General features: G+C 35.0%; 1 protein-coding gene across 1 annotated transcript; it reads left to right on the plus strand.

The window, feature by feature from the left end:
* Positions 1-1,315: 1,315 nt before the first annotated feature.
* Positions 1,316-17,240, plus strand: ABHD13 (abhydrolase domain containing 13). The gene is made up of 2 exons (XM_019731085.2): positions 1,316-1,454; positions 15,467-17,240. The coding sequence occupies exon 2, from the start codon at positions 15,487-15,489 to the stop codon at positions 16,498-16,500; it is 1,014 nt and encodes a 337-aa protein (XP_019586644.1). The 5' UTR covers positions 1,316-1,454; positions 15,467-15,486; the 3' UTR covers positions 16,501-17,240.
* Positions 17,241-18,020: the final 780 nt, after the last annotated feature.

Raw genomic sequence — 18,020 nt, forward strand, 5'->3', positions numbered from 1 at the left:
CTAAGGTTGTCCTTTCCTACTTATTTTTCATGATGGTACAACTTTGATGTGAGTTCTTATCTCTTAATACAGATGTAATACATAATTCATAGTAATACATAATATATAATTCATAATATACACATAAACAGTTCAATGCCCAAAAATCAACCATGGTTTCTTCTAGTATCTGTTCAAGGAGTCAAACTAAAGTTATTAGGCAAACCTTTATTGAGCACCTGCTATGATGTAGTAATTGCCCCAGGTATACAGGATGGCGAGATGAAAAAAAATCTAGTCCTTACGTTTCAGGAGCTGTTGATGTCTACCAATGTTTTGTTATTTTAGCCTATTTAATCCTTGGTTCAGAGAATCAAAGGGTTTTCATTAAGTATTTCCTAGCGTTGTTATGATTATTAGTTTATTTATGTAAGTAGTCTACCGTAGTGCCTGGCACTTATTAGGTAATTAACAGGAAGCTTTTATCAAGAGCCTGGGGTTGACCTGGAGCTCTCCATCTGTTAGCAGAAATCAACTCTGTATATATAAAACAGTACACAGAATAGGGAATGACCAAGTGAGGGGGGGCAGGTTTCTGTAAATAAACTGTCCAGTACAATTTAGTGCCCAGGGGGGTTGGCAGTGAAGCTAATTAAGCTCCAGCTTCAGGGGCCCATTTGTGTGGCCACTTCCAAGGCCCTGAGAGTGGCCCTAGCAATTTTCCCATGGTCTTGTGCTATTGTAAAATTTGAAAAAATAAAATAATTTTGCATCCTTTTTCTTTAAAAGGACTCTATAAGTCTTCCAAGGTCCAAGCCTCAGAAAACCTGCATCCACCTGTGATGGTCCATTCTGACAGGTAGGAGCAGGCTGGGTTGGGGAAAGGCAAAAAGAGAAAAATAGTTATGCAAGCGCTTTAAAGTACAGAACTCACTCCCATACCCCTAACAACTCTATAAAGCAGACACACTTTCTTCTGTAAGAATTGCATCCGGCAGAGAGATCCGGTGGACTCAGACCTCTCACCCCCAAGCTTCGGCCTCCTAGAACCCCGAGGGCGGAGAGGCCGGAGGATGGCACACCCTCATGCAGCCAGTCAAGCCGAACCCAGAACCGGAATGCCTGCGGCCAAGTGCCGATGTATCTTGCCCATCTCGGCCACCGTCTCGGGGACTCCCTTGTACGCGGTTTCTGCGCATGCCCGGGAGGGGGAGCCCGGTTCCCACTACTGGGAGAAAGGAAGAGAGCAGGTGATGTGGGAGCTGGCGGGGGTATTTGCCGGCGACACCGCGTGTGGGCCGGAAGTGGAGGAATCGAGAGAGGCGCCGCAGGATCTCCGGGTTAGACTGTGGCAACCGCGGCGGCCCCTCGGCTGGAGGACGATGAGGAGCGACGGAAGCGGCAAGGCGGGACGCTGCTGCGCGGCGCCGGGTTGCGTGTTCACGGCCGACTGCGCACCTTGCGAGCTGGTCTAAGTAAGTGCGGTGCGGAGCCGCCGGGTCCGCTCCCTCCCGGGGGGTCGCGGGGTAAGGCCAGCGGGGGCCTCACGGGCGCCCTGTTTCCGAACCACCTTCCCAGGAGTGCGGGGTTGCGCGTGCAGGGCCGTGCCGGACTGGCTCCCCGCCTCGTCGGCCCCGGAAGGAGCCAATTCGCACCCTCGCGAGCTGGGGGGCGAAACCCAAACGAAAGCCCATTGTGGAAACTGAGGCGCGCCGAGTACCAAAGGCCCTGTGGTGCCCTGCGAGAACTGGTACCTAGAACGTAACTTAGAATCCTATGTCATGGCATGCATAGACCATTATTTAGAAACCAGCCACGCCACCCTCGCTCTCCCACACAGAGAAACAAAAATCTCCGCTCCTAGGTCTGAGGGATAGAGTAGTAACCCAGATCCCATTCACGTCACAAACATTTAGACCTTCGAATTTCATGGCAGGAAGTTCTGAGTGTTTTAAGAAACAGCACGAGAGCACCCCCATACAATTGAAGTCAATTTTGCTGTAGGTTTTTGTCAACATTTGTTTTGACAACATTTATCGTGCATTCAAAAGTGCGTTACTAATGTTATTTCGCAAGGTCTCATAACGAAGAAAAAGTCTTTTATTCAACCACCTTTACATATGTTTGCCATGTAATTGTAACTGAATAGAAATACGCAAAAGGATGTGGGCTTTAAGTTTTGATGTTTGCTTTTCATTGATCCATTTCTTTCATAATGGATTAATACTTGTGTACATGCATAGATTAATGACATACCTTTTACTAAAAGGTTAAATTTCATTCGACTAAATTAGAATTTGTGGTTGTCCATCAAGTGTTATATCATAATTATCCTAAGACATAGACTGCTCAGTTCAGTAATTGTTATAGAGACTGTGCCAGCAACTGCTACCTACTAAAAATACAGAATTGAATAAGATGAAATCACTGTTATCAAGGAACTTAGAGTCTATGTAAAGCAGATAAGTTGAACTATACTAGTAAGTGGCACCTCATTAATTTGTACAAACTACAGAATATGGGATGATAGGCAGTAGGGAGTGGAGGTCCAGGAAAGGCATTTTGATAGAAAAATAAGGCATCACCCTCATTATTTCCTGTGTGCAAATTCTCAGGTATTCTCCATTCATTCTTATCCATTATTTAATCCAAGTCTAACAGAACTTCTAGTTATACTTACTTTCACTTATTCTGTTCTGATAGGTAATAAATACCTTAAATTTTGTCCCAGAGAAGTAGCTGCATTTATGACAGTATGTAGTACTTTGATGTCAGCATTTTTTCAATTATGTGTTTCATTCCCCTTTGTACATAAGAGGAGGCATATGTTTAAAAAGGCTAAATAAGTTGGCATAAGCCACCTAGCTATTAACAAACCAAGCCCAAAACACTCCACTGCACCACACTGCCTCCCATTGATAGTTACCGTGTTTTGCTGAGTATAATGCACACTTTTTTGCCCAGATTTGTGAGTGAAAAATAAGGATGCGCATTACGCATGGGTGGTACTAATTCCATATCTATATAAATGTTTTTAATTTATTTATGTTTATGAGTTCAAAGTGTAACTCTAGAAATCAATAACCATATCCATATGCAAAATAATACCCAGGAATACGATAATCAGTTTTGTTGAATTTAAGACAAACTTGCAATAAGGAAAAGTTCTTGGCCTTGAATGATGTGTAAATATTGTTTGCCATACATAAAATTTCTTGTACCTTTTATCTGTTCGTGTGTTTTGTAATTATTTGTTACATAAATTTCTTGTACCATAATATGTTAAAAAATAAATGCTAAAATTCCTTTATAATAACAAAAAACAGGTACCTAAATGTAAACAAATAAAAACTTCAATCAAAAAATTAAAACGAAAGATTTCTTTTCCCCTGAAAGTTTGGGCCAAAAACGTGGGTGCACAGTGTACACAGGAGCACATTATACATGGCAAAATACGGTAATTTGGAATGATGGACACAAGCCAGTTTATGAATAGCTGTGCATACAGATCTTGATACACCACCTGCCTTCTCAGGCACACATGAGGCCCCTTGCCTTCTGAGGATTTACTAACCAAGTTGCCCTGGGTTAACAGTGTGACTTTGACCTAGTGCTGGGTACTGGAAACTGTTCAACCTAACATTTTTCTATGATCTCCCTTATCACTTATCTCAAAGGAATCTATTTCTATTTCTTTGCTTTTCATTAATTTAGAACTCTGTTACTCAGAGATTCTAAAACCATATTCTTGTTTAGTCACTTCAGGAATGTCTGAAGCCCTTATATACTCTTTTTAGAATACACTAAAGAAGGTTCTAATTCTGCTAATTAAGATTTTTTCCCTTCAAATGATAGACTTCTAATACATTATTACATTTTATGTTACTGTTTTATATAGGTGTTCACTCCTTCAGCAGTACATTCTATTGGAATTGCAAAGGTGTAGTTATTTCCAGAACATGAACTGGAATTTCATGCATTTATGACCTGGTCTGAGAGTCTTACTTTTTCTGTAATATTGATTTTATAAGAAAATCAACTCTAAGTTTTCTCTATCTAGTTTATAGTAAAGTATTTAGAAAATTATTCCTTTTAAGTTGGAAAGTTCTGAATTTCATTATTCTTAATTCTAACATCCATTTTGCATTGTTAGCCTTTTAGATTTTTTTTTTTTTTACCATTTTCTTTCATATAGATACTTATAATCTCAGAATAAATTGTGATTGGCTTCCATAGTGATAATGATCTCATCTTTTTTCTGTCAGTTGACTATATCAGCCAAGTATTCTATGCTTCAAGTGAAGGGAAAAGCACAAAAACGCTACTACATTGCTGCCTAGTATGTTTGACATACATGCTCAAGCTGATTTAAATGCCAGTTTAAAATGCCCTGAACTATTCAATTACTGTTCAACATCTCCATAGGCAGTTATTGTTCATTTGTCCCATAGGACTATTAATACACACTTTTTCATTATTAATGACATGTGGGTAACCATTTGGGAAATAGATAATTCATTCTGTGGTGTCTCCAGCACATTGATAGCAGCTATTTGTGTTTCCATTTCAGCTGTGCAGCTGGCATGGTTTCTTAACTTCCCAGTGCTTAGCAGAAAAGGAGATATATTTATGCAGGAAGGCTGAATCTGAGTTCTGTATTACTTGGTTGTGTTTGGAAGCTGTGGATTTTCCCAGAGTCCTTAGTGAGCGCCATGGAATACTCATTCTTCCCGTGATATAGATGTTAGCAATGACACATGAATTTGCTTTCCGCTTTTTATAGTCTTCACTTGAACCTACACATTGTTCTGTCACTGGTAGGTACGTTTTTCAGTATATGAGCACTTTCTATTTTTAAGCAAGCTGTTCCTAAAATTATCAATTTGAGATGGACTTAAGGCCCTTTAAAAATAATAGTTCACTTATGACTTAGGATATTTTTATTTTATTTATAATTGGTTAACCTTTAGTTAAATTGTTTTTGGGGAATTCATATTTAGTTCACATATAGGTAAAACCTTTTGTAGTTTTCGGAGACCACAAAGATTTTACCTATATGTGGATTAAATATGAATTTCCCCAAAACAATTGACAGAATCAGTAAATTAATATAAATTGCAATACAATGTGAACTTTTGCAATTAAAAAATAATTAGAATAACTAGCATTTACTTTTGGTGAGACAGTTCTGACCTTCATTAAAATATAATTTTGTCTGATTGAAAAAACATTTATTTATAATTTTTGGATAAAATATTGCTGGGTAAAGTGGTCTGAATAGATTACCAACATCAGAGGGAGAGCTATAAAATTCTTTGGCAAGGAGGAGGTGAGTTGTTACTCTAGACTTGGAATTAATCTTTAATGTACTGTTTGCCATCATTTAGTTTTTATTGGAGAGAATAACCTGAGTTCTGGTAAAGCAAAGAAAAAACACTGCCAAGTTCATGGAAATACATGACAGTTCCTTGTATATTTCTTGGCTTTTCTCTCTCTCCTTTCTTTAATTACACACTCCTAAAACATACTATATTTGTTGTTGTACATAAAGATTATTTAACTGAAGTTATTTTCTGCCCTTTAAAAATATGTTACTTTGATGATAGTGGTCTGGGAAGGAGACTGAAAATGTATGATGCATTAAATATTTTACAGACCTCAACTGAAACATAAAGTTGCTACATGGGTGCACATCAGAGATTTCTAAAGACCTGTTCTTAATCTTGTGTGCTTGCTTACATCTCTCACTAACTTTTCAATTACTGTTAAGAGTCACACAACCAAGGCCACCAACCTTCTACTGTAGTAGTTAGTAAAGACAGTATTATTTATGATCGAATGCCTGTTTTCTAACTCTTACCTTTCATTTTTCTATCGCCTGTAAAATAGAATTTGTGAGACCTTGGGGATTATTTAGGTAATCTCTTCCTTCAACAAAAGTAGAAATACAGATCCAAAGTAAAAAAGTGATACGCAAAGATACCCATTCGAAATGGATCACACCACATTGAAATGTGGGCTTGGCCAGTGATCTGAGTAGGAAGCAGCACTCACTGGGTGAAAGCCTCACTCAGAGCCTAATCCAGGCTCAAAGGTCCTCTGTGAAATTTGTCATCTGTGTTACGTTAGGTGTTTTTATTAAAGGTATTTCTCTTCCAGCATCTAGCAAGCTTCAGTAACCTATATATACATACATATTATAATGCACAGAAGATTTAATGTAGTACATCATCGTAAATTTGAAGGAGACAAGTCTCAGGAAAAAAAGACAATAAAGTTATACTCTAATTAGGCAATATAGAACAGTGGTTATCAAACATTTTGTTCTCAGAGCCCCTTTACATTTTTAAAAATTATTGAGGACTTCAATGAGTTTTTATATAGAGAGATATTTATTGTTAGAAATTGAAGCTGGGAATTCATAAAATACGTAACTTTGTCATTTCCAAATAACAGTGAAATTCTTTACATATTAACAATATGCAAAACAACTGGGGAAAAAATTAGTAAGGAGTATGACATTGTTTTACATTTTTGTAAATATCTTTAATATCTGCTTAATAGAAGACTGGTAGATTTTCATGTTTCTGCATTCATTCTTGTAGGTGTTTTAGGTGAAATATATGAAGAAAATCAGGCTCACACAAATGTGTCGTTGTAAAGGGAGGAGTATTTTTATAGTTTTTTCAGATAATTGTGGATATTCTTTAATACTATTCCAATATTTAAAAGGTGATAGTTTCTTGAAGGTCAGTTACATGGTGGTACCTGAAACCCATATCAAAGAACTTTTTGTCTAGTAACATTAAAATCCATTGTTTTATCTTATAATGAATTTTTTATCCCTGCTTGATGTTGTGACATCATTTATTGGTCATTTGGAAAATACTAGTTTGCCATGTTGAGCAGATTCTTCCAAATGTTGATAGGTTTAATACGTTACTAAAAATCTCATTTGCCGCCATGATGATGCTATCAGAAAAGTCTGTGAGTCCTGGGAAGCTGTTGGGAACTTCATTGATTTTTCAGTAAATGTCTGCCAAACACCTAAATTTGAATAACCAGTTCATCAATAGTCTCTTTAAATAAAAAATGGTGCTACCTGAAAAAGACAGCTAGCTCAGCTCACAACTCGAACATGTTTATTTCATTACACAACACCTAGTGCTTTATGTAACGTGTCCTCTCCATTTTGTCGAACATTTGTCACACAAAAGGTTTAAAAGATGTGTACTCAAATTGAAATATAATAATGTTAACTGCTTCTTCAATGCCATTCTTAAGTACAACTGGTTTCCACCACCACCACCACCACCACCACCCCCCTTCCTGGAGTTCATGGTGATAAAGAATACAGTGACTTCTCCATTTTGGCGCCACTACCATTGTTGCTAAGGCACCAGCAGTTTTACCCACCACTGGTTTTACACCATTAGTGCAAATGTCAAAGAGTGAAAAGGCAAGTAGCACCTTAATATAATTATAATATTGATCTCAAAGACCTCTGGAGAAGGTCTTAGGGACCCCAGGGAGTCTGCACCTGTCTTTTGAGAACCACTGGCATAGATAGACCTTGGGTTTAATAGGGACCTTAAAGTTCATCCAGTTCAACTGCTCTACTTTCCTCTATACTGTCCTTGTCGAGTATTTATTTAGATTATGCTTGCATACTTCCAGTTGCCATGAATAATTGTGCTAAATGAATAAAAATAAGTGTCGTAGACAGCTGTTTGATGGAAAGGAAGAGAAATCTTAACCCTGGAGTTGTACGTTGTCCTGTTTTTAAAAAGTTTGTATAAATCTCCACCTGGTTTCTGTGAGTAATGAAGCATGATGAAATCCAGAGATTACAAACTTACCCTGTAAAGGACACATAGTTAAGGTTTTATTTTTCTTTTGCTATATTCAGACAGTTGTGATCCTTTATTTGATTTCCTTTGTCATCTATAATTATATAAATTCTGTTAGATATGTACAGTTACATGAGTATATGTCCATGTCTGTTTCCTGAGTAGATCATGAGCTACTTAAGAACAAGGAGTGTACATCTGAATGTTTAAGTAGTCTGTAGTTCCTAATCACTATGATTGACAGATATTTGTGGCATTGTCTTTAATCTTTAAATAGTATGGTGGGATGCATTGGAATCTGATGAGGCTGTGAAGCCAACCGTGGGGCCACTTCAGTGGTCCAGACTGGGTTTGAGAACTGCCTGAGGACTTGTGGTTATGTTCTGAAGACTCTTATCATTGTAGCTGGGCATAATTTGAGTACTGATCTGTGTTTTTAGATTTTTTTAAATCATCAGCTTATAGAATAGTTATTTAAATATCCGTCCTTAGAAATGGAACCTTTTGCAATCCTCCAAGTACCTATGTATATGAGGTGATTGAGATGAGTGTGCCCATCACTCAGTTGACTTACCGCTCAGCTAACACTAGCCAACAGGATGGTTCCGACAGCTTCACAGCTTTAAATTTTTATAGCTATATTTTTATTTTTAGTCTCAAATTGGCTGTTGTATAATTATAATGGGCTAATATTTAAAGACATGGAGCACGCTAAGCTGCAGTCAGTGATAAGAGCTATGAAAATACTAAAATAACATAGAGTACATACAGAGAATACTTGAGACTGGGTGGACACATTAAGCTCTGTGGCTAATGTTTTTTGTTTCCCTACATTATGAAATACAGTACATATCATTTTCCAAACGTAACTTTATCAGGAACCCTTTTGTCAATGAACATATATTAATAGCTCAGTGAATCTATTCAGTTAATGCTGTTCTAACCAACACACAGACAATGTAGGATCAAGACCCAAATACAGCTCCTCTGATCCTAAATACAGTGTTTTTTATAGCTTCCTCATCTGTAAAAGTGGAAATAATAGTACTTAGCTCATAGAATCATAGTGAAAATTAAAGGAGCTAATTCATGTAAAACACATGACACAGGGCTTGGTATACACCCTCTGCTCAATAGTAAACAAAACAAATTAGTGAGGACCATAAAATGTTTAAGATGATATCACTAGATCTGTCAGTTGCATTCATATGATCAAGGACTTACATATATAACATCAAGATGTTGCTTATACTTCAAAACCATTCTTTTAAAAGGAAAACAATCATACCTACTTTATCAATACGTTACAGTAAAACTAAATCATGGTTTCACTAGATTTCTTGACAAGTGCCACTAATGTCAATATGACATTTCTAACCACGTTACGTAAATAAAAAAACAAAAATTATTTTTCAGGTTGACTTTTTTCATTCATATACAAGACCTGTGCGTGTTAAAAGTAATGTGCCTGTTTTTAGTTTTAGTTTATGTTATATACTGAGACCCAGAATCAAACCTATGTTTTTAAAAAATATGTTTGTTTACACATCATGTTTTTTTGTTCATAATTAACATAAAGCATGTAAAACATTAGGTGAGGAAGAGGATGTGTTTAGTTTTGGATAAGTTTGAGACGTCGATGAAGCATCATCAGGTACTCAAGGAACAGATACATTGAGGTTGTAGATGGAGTAGACATAGAGAATGGGAATAATTTATATACAACTGTGATAGTTGGAGCCGTGTACCATCTGAAAGAATGAAATCACTGAGGGAACGAAGGTAAGTAGACAGGACCTTGGAAAATGCCTAAATTTGAGGGTAGGTCAGAGGGAGAAACACAAGATTTTGAGTATACTAGAAACTGAGGAAGAATCAACATTTCGTGCCACTTAAGGGTATGATGTTGCAGTGTTAATTAAGAAAAAGCCATTGGATTTATTAGCAATTGAGGTTTGCTTTTTATCAGTGATCATTATGAGAGCTCATGCATCAGCTTCTCAGATAGTAAGTACCGTGTTTTCCCTGAAAGTGAGAACTAGCCGGACAGTCAGCTCTTAGGCGTCTTTTGGAGCAAAAATTAATATAAGACCCGGTGATTATATTATATTATATTATATTATATTATATTATATTATATTATATTATATTATATTATATTATATTATATTATTATTATATTATACTATACCCGGTCTTATATAAGACCAGGTCTTATTTTACTGTAAGACCAGGTCTTAGAGTAAAATAAGACTATAAGACCTGGTCTTACAGTAAAATAAGACCAGGTCTTATATTACTTTTTGCTCCAAAAGATGCATTAGACTGATTGTCCGGCTAGGTCTTATTTTCGGGGAAACCTGGTAGTTAAGGAGTTGCTGGGCGTGGTTAAAGCAGCAGATAGACAGAGACATTTGACATGTGAGAGCTGGTGTGGTAATATGGCGAAGGCAGAACTGAGTGATGGTAATAAGGTATTTATTTAAGATGTAGGTATAAGGTTAAACCCATAATGATAAAGTAGAAGAAGCATGAGAGAGGATTGGATATTGGTTGACTAAGATTCTGTGTTGTATAAGTCTAATGTTCTTTTCCTCTAAGCTACTCTTCTAAGTATAAACCTCGATTCAACCTTGAGTATATTAAACTCACCATTTATTAACTTTTCACTCAGACTAATTTATTGACAAATACTCATAAATGGACAACTTGCATACTGCTAGCTGTAGAATCTGCAGTGGACTCTGTTAGAGGCAGTGCTCATTTGCATTGACTATTACAACATCTGAATCTATGTGCAGTTGTTTTTATGTCTCAGCGAATGGCTCCAGTAATTGTGTTTTGCTGATAACTTCAGCAAATTTTGTAAATAAAAAATTCTTCCTGTACTATTTGCTTGTTCCAGTTCCTTTAAGAGCATGGAGAGATACAATATAGATCAGGAAGCAGAAATTATTGGCAAATTGGGTTATGTAAAAATAAGGCAGTCAGTGAATTGAGGTCTCTTTCTAGACCACCAATGTGCCATAATGTATTAAAGAGAAGTCTCTCTCTCTCCCTCCCTCCCTTTCTCTCCCTCCCTCCCTCCCTTTCTCTCCCTCCCTCTCTCCAGAGCAATTTTTATTAACCTATGCTTAAAATTGCCTTCCATGTGATGTTCCCCAAAATGAATTGACTTTTATTCTGACTTTCACAGTTTAACAGTCCATTGTAAGATTATGTTTATTTATCACAAAGTCATTTAGTTAAGATGACTTTTCAGGAATGCTTTATGGAAAACTGCAAGTTTCATCCCTATTTTTCCTAACCAATAATAGACTTAAGTATTCAATTTTTATTATTTTACTCTTAAACAAATATGCCCAGTGCTCAGAATACAGTTATGTTTTCTTAGAAGTCTAATAACTCAGAATATTATCAGAATATTACTGGATTTCTCATTTAAAAAAACATTTTAGTCTTGAGTGTGTGTGTAAAATGTATGTGTGTGTTGTGTGTGTGTGTGTGTGTGTGTGTGTGTAAAGTGGTATACTACCCACTAGGGGATACAGTAGTGGAAAAGAGAAACACAGTTCCTGGCCTTATAGATTTAAATTCAATATTATATCTTGATACTAGAAATTAAAGAGGCTACTTAAAAAAATAATTTTTCGGGGGTGGCCGGTTAACTCAAGTTGGTTAGAGCGTGGTGCTAATTACACCAAGGTTGCTCGTTTGATCCCCGCATGGGCCACTGTGAGTGTCGCCCTCCTTAAAATCATAATAAGTTTTCATAGTTTGAAAATTTTATATGTATTTAATCTATATATGTGTGTGTGGTTTGAATTTTAAAATATGCCTTGTCCATGTACTAGGAGCTTTATATTTTATCTGTGTAGGCAGTAGTATTTTTTTTTACAAGAACTTTGTATGATTTGAAAACTGAGTCAATTCACTCCTGATTATCTAGGTTATAGAAGTGCTTTGCCATGCCCTTAAGAGATTTCTGAATTTTTTTCTTTTATTCTAGGTGTGTGTGGTAAATTCTGATGTTGATGTTAATTTGAGCAGGACACGGTAAAGAGTGTAGTAGTACAGTTAGAAATACTAGTCACAGAAGCAAATGAAGTTAATGTATCTATAGCATTTATAAATGTTTTTCAGAATTTCATTTACTAATGCTGACCACACTTATATGTAGGCATTTTTAAGTTCTCATTCTACTGGGAAAAAAATTCATACTGCAAATAAGTGATAAACCCAAGATGATTCCGCAGATACACGAGTATGGTAGAGTAGACTTTAAGGCTGGTGGAATTTTTATGTTTCTATTTGCTACCTCTCACCAATGATTTGCCTGACTGTGAAAAAAACAGTAAAATTTTTCACTAAAGAAATATCTTAAATAGTGTCTTATTTTCCAAGCAGTACAGTGCTCTAGTATATTTGTATTTTATATCCTAAACCTTGTTAATCCTAATCATTACACACAAAAATTTTTATTTTGATGTATAAAGTTAATGCCAATGTGTTTTCATGTTTCCCCAGTACAGCTTTTGGGTACAAATGAAAATCATTCAGATATTGCTTATACTTTAAAAAATAAAAATTAAATTAAGTAAACATTAGATGAAACATTTAAGTGACCAGATGTGTTGTTGAGACCTATCCACCACAACGAAGGAATACAGAGTAGACCTGTGTAATTTAAGCTGTTGATAAATAGCCATCATAGATTGTGAAAGGCCTTTATTACTGACCTGGAATAATTATTCAGTTTTCAGTGTAATTGACTTACTTGGCTGCTATAGTACTGTTCTTTCAATCTGGTTTTTAACCAGGTCTGATACCTAGTGTTCAGGTATTGCTTCTGCTGTAGTTTTTAAGCTTGGATTTTTGTTTTACCTCACATACCTGCTTTTCTCTAACTTAACAGTGCTCATTGTAATAAAACTTGTTACAACTGGGTGGCAGTGTTGATTTCGGAGAAACTTCAGAAAAACGCTATGCTGTTGGTTTATGTTCAGTCATTTGAACATGAATTCAAATTTGAAAATGTATGTTTAATAAAATAGTAAATATGTTTAGTGAAATAAGAGTGAAAAATCAAATCTATTAAATTATCTAACTTACCTGTATAGCCAATCTAATTTAACTTGATTTTATGTTTTTTCAGTGTTTAAACCTAATATGATAAACTAAAATGCCCCTTTTATTAGCTTATGTCGTACAGTACAATTTTAAAAATTGGTCATTAATAATTATTTATTAAATTTAAGAGTAACTTCTTTGCAATAGTTTTGTTAGTAAAATAATTTAACATCTTTTAAAACTTGATAAATATATACAAGTAAGTAGGTGACTACTATATAATAAAAATTGTAATGTCTCTCACCTCTTGCCTTTTGAAGACAACATGCATAGCTTTTTTGTGTGATAAAAAATTGACTTTTGATAACTTTTTTCTGTCTTATCGGTTATATTTTTCAGCAGTGTTTTTCAAAATTTGTCTCCAGTATGTAATTTTCCTCATTAGTCTCTGGTTCTCAAATAGAATATCTGTTTCTTTATTTCACACTTATACCCCAAGTGTTTATGGCCCAGTCAAAGCGATTGATGTTAACTCACTGGTGTAAAATTGCAATAAGGACTGTGTAAATGATTCTGCATATTTCCTGATATTAGCAATCAAATTCTTTTTAAAAAATTTCATGCGAAAGACAAATTAAGGAACTTTTTCTTTAAAATAATACAATATTAGAAACTAGTGGTTAACTTAAATTATTTTTTTTAAGTTTAGCTATGAAAATCTCCAGATAGAAAAGAAAATGTGTTATTCTTTCTTATCCTAGATTATTTAATTATAATTTTTAATGTGAAAAAGAAAATTGACAATATTATATCAGATTGGTCTTGATAGATTATAATCTGTTAACTACCTGTTTAATCAGAATTTCCCTCAACCTACCTAGCTCAGTGAAGTTGTAGGATACAAACTCAATATTAAAAAATCTGGAAAAATCTGGTGTGTTTCTATATATACTAATAACAGACTATCAGAAAGAGAAATTAAGGAAGCTATCCCATGTACAATTTCATCAAAAAGAATAAAATAGGAATAAGTTTAACCATGGAGATGAAAGACGAGTACACCAAAAACTGTAAGACATTAATGAAAGAAATTGAAGAAGACACAAATAAATGGAAAGCTATTTCATGCCCATGGATTGGAAGAATTAATATTGTTAAAATGTCCATACTACCCAAAGCACTCTGTGGATTCACTGCAATCCCCATCAAAATTCCTATGGAATTTTTCACAGAAATGGAACAAATAATCCTAAAATTCTATAGAACCACAAAAGACCCACAATAGCCAAAGCAATCTGGAAAAAGAAAACAAAGTGGGATGCCTCATACTCCCTATATTAAAAAGCTGTTGTAATCAAAACATTATTGCATTGGCATAAAAACAAACACATAAATCACTGGAGCAAAATAAAGAGCTCAGAAATAAACCCACACATATACAGTCAATTAACGAAGAAGCTAAGAATATAATGGGAAAGTACAGTCTCTTCAATAAATCATGTTGGGAAAACTTGACTAGTATCTTACCATACACAAAAATTAACTCAGAATGGATTAAAGATTTTAATGTAGACCAAAAATGACAAAACTAGAAGAAAACATAGGTAGTAAGCTCCTTGATATCTGTCTTGGTGATAACTTTTTGGATCTGACACCAAAAGCAAAAATAAACAAGTGGGACTGTATCAAATTAAAAAGCCTCTGCACAGCAAAGGAAACCATCAACAACATGAAAAGGCAACCTTTGAATAGAAGATATTTGCAAGTCAGATATCTGTTAAGTGTTTAATATCCAAAATATGTAAAGAACTCACACAGCTTAATAGTTAAAAAAACAAGAAAACAAACAATCCAGTTAAAAAAAAATGGGCAGAAGTTCTGAATAGACATTTTTCCAAAGAAGACATATGGATGGTCCACACATACATGAAAAGATGCTCAACATCTCTAATCATCAAGGAAATGCAAATCAAAACCATGAGATATCACCTCACACGTGGTAGAATGGCTGATATCAAAAAGACAAGAAATAATAAGTTGGCAAGGATGTGGAGACGGAACCCTTGTGCACAGTTGGTGGGAATGTAAATTGGTACAGCAACTATGAAAAACAGTGTGGAGGTTCCTCAAAAAATTAAAAACAGAACTACCATATGATCCAACAATTCTTCTGTTTATCCTAAGAAAGTGAAAACAGCCAGTCCACTTATACTCCTGAGCCGCTCTGTTCTCTCATACAAAAAATTGGGAACATGGCATCAACTTAACTTTTCTACCAAATCAAAGAGTGTACATGAATGAAAATACCAGGCAGTAAATAAGCACTTTAAAAAAAATTAATATAATTTGATGACTTTGTGTTTCATAAATATAACACTGGAGGGAAAAAGGAGACTGTTGACAACAGACGGGACAAGGGGAAATAGAACAACCAGTATTGTGGATGGATGGATATAATAGGCTTTCAAGGATTCACCCTAGTACCATGATTTATTACATCATCGATCTAACTTTAAAATCAGAGATGTATGTTGAATTACTGATTATGTCTCTTTCTTTCCCTTCAGGACACTTACAGAGAACTACAATGGAAAAGTCCTGGATGCTGTGGAACTTTGTTGAAAGATGGCTAATAGCCTTGGCCTCGTGGTCTTGGGCTCTCTGCCGTATTTCTCTTTTACCTTTAATAGTGACTTTTCATCTATATGGAGGCATTATCTTACTTTTGTTAATATTCATATCAATAGCAGGTATTCTGTATAAATTCCAGGATGTATTGCTTTATTTTCCAGAACAGCCATCTTCTTCACGTCTTTATGTTCCCATGCCCACTGGTATTCCACATGAAAACATTTTCATCAGAACCAAAGATGGAGTGCGTCTAAATCTTATTTTGATAAGATACACTGGAGACAATTCACCCTATTCCCCGACTATAATTTATTTTCATGGGAATGCAGGCAACATAGGTCACAGGTTACCAAATGCATTGCTTATGTTGGTGAACCTCAAAGTTAATCTTCTGCTTGTTGATTATCGAGGATATGGAAAAAGCGAAGGAGAAGCCAGTGAAGAAGGACTCTATTTAGATTCTGAAGCTGTGCTAGACTATGTGATGACTAGACCTGACCTTGACAAAACAAAAATTTTTCTTTTTGGCCGTTCCTTGGGAGGAGCAGTGGCTATTCATTTGGCTTCTGAAAATTCACATAGGATTTCAGCCATTATGGTGGAGAACACATTTTTAAGCATACCACATATGGCCAGCACTTTATTTTCATTCTTTCCAATGCGTTATCTTCCTTTATGGTGCTACAAAAATAAATTTTTGTCCTACAGAAAAATTTCTCAGTGCAGAATGCCTTCTCTTTTCATCTCTGGACTGTCTGATCAATTAATTCCACCAGTAATGATGAAACAACTTTATGAACTTTCCCCATCTCGGACTAAGAGATTAGCCATTTTTCCTGATGGAACTCATAATGATACATGGCAATGCCAGGGTTACTTCACTGCGCTTGAACAGTTCATCAAAGAAGTAATAAAAAGTCATTCTCCTGAAGAAATGGCAAAAACTTCATCTAATGTAACAATTATATAATTTTCTTTTTGATTGATGCACTGCATTTTAATTTGTGCAGAATGATAAAGAATGTTCCTTTCTACAAGTGTGTTATGTCTGTACGTGTCTGAAGAGTGACATTAAACTTTGAAAGGACTTCAGTGCTCTTTTAAGATGATCCAAATAGTTTTTTACATTTGAAAAACTATAATTCTTGGGATTATTTCATACATTTTCATCAAACCTTTTAATGTGGTTATATATCCATATCTTTAGTTTAATATGTCAGTATAATATATTCAAAAGTTTCCTGTTGCTAAAATGGTATACTTTACATGATACTTAGATTAATGGCAGGGTGTAGAAGGCGAGATGTAAATGGGAAACCTTTGGATATTGCTCCTTTAGTAAATATTGGGACAATCATGGTAAGCGAACTTAGTTCTATAACTGCATTTTTCACCTTAAAATGAAGTGCATGGTATTTATTCCTTGAATTATGCAATGCAATGTTTTTATTGTAAATAGCACTGGTCATATACCAATGTATATGGTAACCTGGGTTATATCTATTTTTATGTAAACTATTTTGTTTTTGGCAAGAAATGAAATTGAGGCCTGTGTGCAGGTTGCCATTGAATTTTGCTCTGGTGAATGCTGAGATCCAGCTTTTTCTTACAAATAAATGGGACCCCACTTTCCAATATAAATGTACCGTGTTTTGTTAGGTACAGTCTGGATCATGGCATGTAAAAATAGAAATTTAGAATTTTACTGCAGCTTTGATGTGCATATTTGAACTTTTTAACATTTGTAATTTGTGTGGCAAAGAGAATTTTAGCTTCTATCAGTTTCGTAAGTCTACAGGTGAACCACTAATGGCAGTCATAATGAAGATTATAACTTATGTGAAAATTAAATTAGGAAGCCTTATCATTACATAATTGTACATACTGTTTTACAGAAATTCCCACATTTGATTTTTAAGCCCCAGTATCTTAAGTATATCTAATCCACTAAAGCCAAGATATAATTTATTGAACTTTCTGAAAACAAAAATTATAAAAACAAAAGGAAAAAAACTATGTTCTTTGGTTTAATATTTCAGTTACAAAATAGAACTGCATAAAAGGACAGTTTTAAGAAGTCTTATTTTCTACATATAGGAATGTGGGGATGAAGGCACTCTAATGCTTTTTATCACAGTTGTTATTACCACATTTGACAATTAAATGGCTATCAGTGGGAAGTAGTATTTAGACATACAGAAAAGTAAGAAAAATCTTACTTTAAAAAAAAATGATCCCCTTAAAAGTTGCAGGATTTACTTTGAAAAAGAAATATATACATATACATATACATATATATATATATATATATGTATATATATATGTATGTATATATATACACATATATATACACACACACATACACACAAGCTGTGAGGCATAATTGTGTTAAGTTTCAAGCAGTCCTCCAAAATTAAATGTAATTGAGCTCTGTACATTGTTATGTCAGCTTTAACATGATATTTTGAATATTTTAACTATATTTATTGG

Source organism: Rhinolophus sinicus, linkage group LG04 (assembly GCF_036562045.2).
Source record: "Rhinolophus sinicus isolate RSC01 linkage group LG04, ASM3656204v1, whole genome shotgun sequence".
Lineage (NCBI taxonomy): Eukaryota > Metazoa > Chordata > Mammalia > Chiroptera > Rhinolophidae > Rhinolophus > Rhinolophus sinicus.